This window comes from Pyrus communis, chromosome 10 (assembly GCF_963583255.1).
Source record: "Pyrus communis chromosome 10, drPyrComm1.1, whole genome shotgun sequence".
NCBI lineage: Eukaryota > Viridiplantae > Streptophyta > Magnoliopsida > Rosales > Rosaceae > Pyrus > Pyrus communis.
Window position 1 is genome coordinate 24020076 of NC_084812.1, and position 8274 is coordinate 24028349.

General features: G+C 37.9%; 1 protein-coding gene across 1 annotated transcript; it reads left to right on the forward strand.

Annotated features, from left to right (window-relative positions):
• The first annotated feature begins 849 nt into the window (after positions 1–849).
• On the forward strand, positions 850–2124 carry LOC137749013 (carboxylesterase 15-like). The gene has a single exon (XM_068489192.1). It carries the CDS (start codon positions 884–886, stop codon positions 1892–1894), a length of 1011 nt encoding a protein of 336 aa, XP_068345293.1. The 5' UTR covers positions 850–883; the 3' UTR covers positions 1895–2124.
• Positions 2125–8274: the final 6150 nt, after the last annotated feature.

Sequence of the window (8274 nt, forward strand, 5' to 3'; positions counted from 1 at the left end):
TTTATTTATGACCGCAAAAGTAAAACTAAAATTAAAAAGAAAATGATTATCAACAACTTATTAAGGTTTTTATACGAAAGAGTTCACCCACTCTCAAAAAATAGCAGTTAACTTCAATGGAGTGACTTTGATAGCCATATCTAACAGAACGTTTTCATTCTAGGAGTGTAAACAAAGTTAGGAATCTCACTGACAAAAGTTGAATGAACTACCCCGAAAGTTGAAATTGTTGCCACTTTCTTCTCCTTTTCTTAACATGTGATTAAGGAGGCAGATTCTTTGCTCTCCTACTTCTTGTATCCTTTCCGTGCCTTCCTGTTTTGTGCGATCACGGTTAAACTACGTCGATATTTTATATTAATTTTTTTTTATAGATATAATAAGACAAAAAGGAATAATAATATAAAATATTAACGTGACTTAACCGTAATCACACAAACAGAAGGGCACGAGAAGTGGGAGGGTAGAGAATCTGCCTCCTGTGATTCAAATGGTGTCTGCAAAAAAACAATAGCAATTGGTGTACTTTTAACGTAATGTGACATGAATGCTATGACACACTTACAAAACACGCCGTATACGTTAAAAAATCTAATGATATTTCTCTTTATGGTATGTGAAATATTTAACATTTGAATATGCTAAATATATTTTGAATACTTTATTTTTTTCATCTTCAGTGTGTAACCATATTGTTGTATAATCTTAAAAAAAATTATGGTCAACTAATTAATAATACAGTTGAGTTTAGAAGCCTCCTTATCGTCTGGGGTCACACCTATGACATATCTCTATATAAACTGGTAGCTTAATCCAAGCTCTCTCACATTCCAACCCTTCTACTTCTTGAGTAAATTAAACTAGTTGCTATATTACCATCACCATGGTCAGCGAAAAAAAAAAGCCAGTCGAGGAGGTGTCTGGTTGGCTAAGAGTCTTTGACGATGGCTCAGTCGACCGGAGGTGGACTGGACCTCCTGAGGTTCAGTTCATGGTGAAGCCTGTGGCAGCCCACGATGAATTTGTCGACGGAGTTTCCACAAAAGATGTTATTGCCGACAAATCATCCGGCCTTCGCGTCCGAATATATTTACCGGAACAAAAGCCGGAGAATAATGACACCAAGCTGCCAATAATCCTCCATTTCCACGGAGGTGGCTTTTGCATAAGTCAAGCTGATTGGTACATGTACTACCACATATACACTAAACTATCTCGCTCCACGAATGCCATTGTAATCTCTGTCTATCAGAGGCTCGCACCGGAGCACCGTCTCCCGGCTGCAATCGAGGACGGCTATTCCGCTCTCCTTTGGCTCCGGTCATTGGCTCGAGGTGAGCAAAACGAGCCACACCTCAGCCATGCAGACTATAGCCGTGTGTTTCTTATTGGAGATAGCTCCGGAGGAAACATAGTCCACCACGTGGCGGCTCAAGCGGGGACTGCGGATTTGAGTCCCTTAAAACTTGCCGGCGGGATTCCAATCCACCCCGGTTTTGTTCGAGCGGAGCGGAGTAAGTCGCAATTGGAGCAGCCTCAGTCAACTTTCCTTACCCTAGATATGGTGGACAAGTTTTTAGGGTTAGCCCTTCCAGTGGGGTCCACCAAGGACCATCCCATAACTTGTCCGATAGGTCCCGAGGCCCAACCGTTAGGTAATCTGAAGCTTCCGCCGTTCCTTCTCTGCGTTGCTTCCAAGGACTTGCTGATAGACACGGAAATTGAGTACTTTGAGGCCATGAAGAAGGCTAACAAGGATGTGGAGCTTCTAATCAACGAGGGGGTGAGTCATAGCTTTTATCTGAACAAGATTGCCGTCGACATGGACCCGGAAACAGCTGCAGAAACTGAGCGTCTGATTGCAGGGATCAAACAGTTTATCAAGAACCACTAAGATTGAAGGGCGTCGCCCTTCTCAGTTTTTATATAATTATGGGTGTTTTATTTTTTATTTTTTTATTTTTTGTTTGTTTGTTTGTTTGTTCTTCTGGTTAATGCAAGAGTCTGTTGGTGTGCCAAGCATGTTTTTTAGATCCGCATACAGTAGTGGGGGATCCCATGGATAAGATGAGATGAGATATGGAACATTATTGGCTTCCAAAGTTTAGTTTTACTGTTCTTGTTTTTTTTTTTTTTTTTTTTTTTTTTTTATAGTAGTGTTTACTACCCCAAAGCGTGTCTTATGTTCCGTTTCTTTTTTGTTATGCCTTGTGATTGTTTTCAGACTGCGAATATTTTTAAGAAAATTACCCATATGTTCATCATTCTCACGTTTTTGTTATGCCTTTTGGCTATAGCTTCATTGTCAATGTAAGAAAAACCATTGCTCTCAATATAAACCACCATACTATCACTCAACCATTGATCTCTCATTCAGTTGCGCAATGGAGTCTTCACAATATTATGGAGTCTTCACAATATTCATAGTGGAAAAAGCTATCTCCACTGAAACAGTAGCAACTGGTAGAACCAAAGCCAATGTAATTAGCACATACACATAATTATATACTCTATTCCTCCTCATGTCCACCATTTTTTTTTTTTTTTTGCAAGGCAACCAATTCCTTTCAATTGAGAAAATTCACTACTCAAACGCGTATGAATAATATAATGCCCAAGTTGATCTTCGAGTGCCAAGAGTTGACAAGTAGTAAATTCATTCGGATAAAATTGCGCAAAACATATTAGCTTTTGTTCATCAAAAGTCGAGAATGAATCATCCGGGCTCGAACTTGTCAAACAAAGAAGCAACTTTGTATTTACCTCATCAAAATGTTTATTTAATTCCACAAGTTACTTATCAATGATAGCAACAAAGAGCTCCACATGATAATGATGGAACTTTGTGATTCTTTGAGCTCCATGCCATGATCTCCCTCGAGTAACATATCCATCATCCATTCGTTTATTTTTTTGGCTCTTGGTGTTTTTTTTTTTTTATTAAACTAAGGGTCCAAAACTATGTTGCTTTGACAAAGTAATATTTATTAAAAAAATAATAAGAACAGCCACTCTTACAGTTGGAGGGCATGTATGAAGCCAACTCCAATCTTCAAAGAGGCACCACTTAAGATATCCATGGACATTCACCGATGTTCGCGGGTCAGCACTCAAGTTATCTATGGATATTCACCAATGTTTAGGCTATGCATCTGCCTCTGAATAATGGTACAAATAGTTGGTAAGAATAACATTTTTTTTAACAAACGATATTATCTATACTAAAGAGGTTGGGGTGGGTTTAGCCTCACAGTAGGTTAGCAATAATGTGGTTTATATTCACGTTTGGCGAAAACCGAACCTAAAACCTCTCACTTACAAGTGAAGAGGAATACCAGTAGACCATAGTATTAAGTGGCATCCGTTGGTATGAATAGCATTTTTGAATTAGTTAGAACTTTTTCAATGGAAATTCTAAACCTATAAATAGACACTAGAGAAGAAAATGATACTCTGATTTCTACTCCCATTCTCTCTCTCTCTCGTCTTTGTCTATTCTATTTTGCTCCATATTTTAACTTTAACACGTTATCAGCATGTTCTTATTCAATTTTTTTTATGTTTTATTTGTACCAAGTTCCATTACCAAGTTTTATTTGTGCCAATTGTTATATTTCCTTTCATCAATGTTTATTTTCGACCAATAAAAATATCTACGGATCACTGTCACCAGCTATCTTGTACATTAGGGGTGGGCACGGCCGAGCCCAATTTTGAAGGGACCGAACCGGATCCGGACTTAGAAGAGACGGGCCGGGGATAACATTTTCTAATATAGGAATTGGACCTAACCCGGCTTGTTTGAAACGGACCGGTTCAGGACGGGTCCACGTGTCCTTTTTTTTTTTTTTTTCCGTTTATTTTAGAAAAATAAAAAAAAATTGCACAAATTCACTCCCTAGTCCCTGCACAGAATCACATCCAATCCAAACATTACAAAGTCCAATATCCAAGTCCATAGATTAACAATACATCCAAAATAACAACATTACATCATCCAACAACGTTCGATACATTAAATCCGAGACATTCAAAATAACATCTGAAAGAAGGCTATGGACATGATGTTAATCCCAAGAGGGTGTTGGAAGATCGATTTAATGAAATATGTGTTGGAGTATCAGAGCATGACCATGCATGAGAAGTCGGCTACATTGCCCACAAAAAAGATTAGGGGTTAGGGTTAGAATATGAACGAATTTAAGCTCTGCCCCATCAAAGTTTTAAGGGGCACTCGTGCCCTGAAAAAAAAAAAAAAAAAAACCAATACAATTGAGGCAACACTTCCAAATATGGTTATGGTGTCAATTTACAAAATAGTGAAATGAAGAAGGTTGCATGCTTGTTCCAGAAATGTGCATCAGTGACTGGGGTTAGATGAGGGAGCAACACTTCCAAATACCAATTTCAAAAGGATAATACAAATGAGGCAACCCCATTTCCACATGTATCGAAAAAGAATATGAGAATCCTAATTTCAAAAGGATAATATAGAAACCTGAGGCACCTATGCATTTCCACTTTCATTTAACACTTCCAAATACCAATATTAAAGTTAAATAACAAAATCCCAAACAACAAAAATTGCAAAGCCGAAATAACAATAGAAGTAATAATATTTCAATACATAAATGGAGAATTGAGTTTGTGGGATATGAGATTTATGTTTAAGACAATAAACCCATAATTCATTTGGAGTATGAATATGCAATTTGAAATTAATTAGATGGACCCTAATCAAAATATAAAACTTGATTAAATAGTAAGAATTTGCTTCTGAATTGCATAAAAAGTTCAAACCTTTTCCTGAGAACAAAGAGGCTGCGACAAGAGAGAGAGAGATTGTGAATTCAAAATTGGGGCTTTGGTAGCCGGCCAAGTAAAAGAATCTAGGCTGGTAGCACCGTACCAATATCCTTGACGGCAGTGATGGGGTGATGATGGTCGCAACGGCAGCGGTGTTGTCGAAAAGAAGAGAATCGAGGTTCTGGAACCTGGGTTCTCTGGGTCCTTGGATATCGTTGAGGAGGATGGCTGGATAGGTGGTGTAGTTGTGTTGGTCATGGCGGTGGTGATGGGCTAGGTTCTTTAGGATGTTGTCGGAGTCAAATGAGTCGAGGAGGGAGTGACGGATGATGGTGGAGATGGGAGTGAGACTGATTCTAGAAACTTAGATGACTTGGGTACCTTAGAAACTAACGATTCAGATTGGATGATAGGTTATCATTTAATTTGGACTGTTCATTATAATTAGAAACGGGTCGGTCTGGGGCCCCGTTTATCTTGGGTTTAGGACCCGGCCTACCCTATAAATGACACAGGCCTGCCCCGCCCCGCCCCGTTTATTTTCTCAAACATTTGGAACCAGCCCACACTCGCCCCAAACCTACATTACCCATCCCAACCTGCGGTTCCTCTATCCGTTTGCCCACCCCTACTATACATACCATTATTCATGGTTGTTCGTCTGCCTTGGTAAGCGAAGAATTTGTGGTGCTCATCTAGGAAGTCTTACATATTTAGATGCTTATTTTATTATATACAACCAATATTTCTTACTATACCACTATGCTCTAGTGATATTGTTCTTCACTTGTAAATTTCTAAGGTTCGATTCTCGCCAAATGCAAATTCGAACCACATTATTGCTAACCCATTATAATGCTAAGCCCACCCTCTTCCCTTTTACTGTATATAACATCGTTTGTTCAAAAAAGAAAAAAAAAATTTCTTGCTATTAATTACTAATAATTGTATTTATATTATTTGTCTCATTGATTAATATATTTTTTTTATCGTTTGTGGGTGCAGATGCCTATGATGATATATCACAGATTTGTCTTGTTATGTCACGGATTCTATGAGTGTCCAATCCTAAGCTGTCATGCATCGATATTATCCACAATTAACCACCTAGGCCCAATCTTTTGGATGGTACCAAGCCCAATAAACTTCAGGTGTGAGATTTTATCTCAAAAGACCTCGATCGGTGCACTTAGAAGTGGAACACCTATATTAAACCTTGGATTATTGTTGTACTTTTCCAATGTGGAATTCTCTTTACATCTATCTCAGCTTGTATCGAGTCAACCTTTTACACCAACATGCCTTGCGTGCAGATTTATTATGGAAGGAAAAGTGTTATGCTCTTTGTTGCGGAGGAGAATTGTCCCCTAATTTCTCTCCCCTCCATCTCCTTCTATTTAAACGGTTATGATTAAGCCACATCAACATCTTGTATTGCTTTTTACTTTTTATAGAGAGAGAAAGATAAAAAGAAACTATGAGATGAGGAAAGAAAAGAGGGTAAGAATAGGAGGGAAGAGAATTATACTCCCTTCGTTCGTTGTTGTGCGAGCCAACTGAAATACAAAAACAAAGGAAGTTGTGTTGTGCCTTTGCAGCTTCCACCATGAAACACTACACATATGATTTAGTTTCCGGTATCCTCTTAAATTACCTTTGGTTATTAATTCCTATAACGTTTTTTTATTTTCTACAAACATTACTTTTTACTAATGCACATTGCTAGTTCCGTATAACAATAACTGAAAGAGAAAACGTAATATTAAATGGAGAACTCACTTTTGGGGGAACAATCTCTGGTTCAGTTGCCGAGGATTGAGAAACTCAATTTCTAGGGTTTGAGGAATTTGAATAGGAATGTCGATGTGGGATCATTTATTGACTGAGAACGCACTTTCGGTGATTGATTGTTCACATGGCGACAACGTTTTGGTGGTTTGCAGACCATTCGAAATACAGTAAGTCCTTCTACCAATTTTGTTGATTAACTTTGTATTTCATGAATTTCATTTGGAAGCCTTTGTGTGTGTTGGTTATTTTATTGAAGTTGGCCCCATCATTGTCTATTTCTCACCATTTCTCCAGCGTCCACCACATCGATGATGCATATATTTGGTTTGGTGTATTTTATTGAGGTTGGCCCCGTTATTGTCTATTTCTCACCTTTCATTAATTATTGGTTTGATAAGTTTCGATTTTAGTAAGTTTTGTGCTGGTGCACATGCGGTAAAGGTGAAAGATGAAAGTTTTATTCCAAGGCTAATTGCTTGCATTCCTGGTTATAGAATTGTTCAATCATATTATCATATGATCCAACTAACTTAAACACCATTGAGAGTCCAGCTTTTGAGGTATGGCCAAGTTTGGATTCTCAAAACTATAATGGTGGTGCTGAAGAATTAAGTTTACCAATTTATTGATCGCCTAACCAATGCTGACAATTCTATAAGAAGGTCAAACATATAAAGCTACATCTGTTGGTATACACGGTAATGTTCAGGAAGATAATAAAAGTGAAGCGGAAGAGGATAATGAAAATAATGTAGAAGGACTAAAGGTGAAAACAAATATGAGGATGAAGTATTTGTTGACATGATTATGGGGTAAGTAACGATGAAGAGCCAACTAATGTTGAAGAGGTAAATGGTGTGGAGGAACCAAATGAAGTGCCTAATGTTAATCCTCCAAATGGAGTTCTCGATTTTTATCCTTCTAATGAAGTTACAGGGGAGATTTCATCTGATGGTGAAGACATTGATAATCCTTATTCTGGTAGTGATGAAGAGGAAGGTGAACAAAACTCTAATAAAATTAGAGTTTTAGACATTGAGCTAGATAAGATGGCCTCCATAAGACCATCTCCAACAATGACCTAAAACCTAAAATTTCCCTTCCCCCCCCCCCCCCCCCAAAATCTACTCCAACCCATGACCTAAAATTAACCTAAAACCTAAAACTCATTTGAGGGTCAAATACCAGCCCAGATTTAAGCCACAAACCAAAATGGGCCCCACCAACTGAGATTGAAACTGGGGCTGTGAAGCCCAGTTTCCACTTTGGGATGCGCGCACGCTCTGCACGCGCTGTGACTTTCTACCAAACAACAACCCCACGTGGGGCTGTTCCCTTATGTTTCAAACCAAAAAGCAGCCTAACGGCTACTTTTTGTAATTGAATGGTGATGTTAAATGGATCCAACGGCTACCTTTTTTTTTTTTAGTTTTATATTTATGTATTTATTGAATCCAACGGCTTAGATCAAATATAATTAAATATAACGGTAAAAAAAAGATCTAACGGTCCAAATTTAAATCCAACGGCTAGAATAATTTTAAAAAATTATTTAACTTAAAATTCAACCAAAAACTCTATAAATACCTATGTATTTGTTCAAACATCCACACAAAACTCATTTTTCTCCTACAATTCTTCCAATTTTTCTTTATACCATTTATTCTCATTTCTAGA

Bases quoted from the DNA above. Each gene is read 5' to 3' on its own strand.
- LOC137749013 (XM_068489192.1), top strand. From the start codon at position 884: ATGGTCAGCGAAAAAAAAAAGCCAGTCGAGGAGGTGTCTGGTTGGCTA.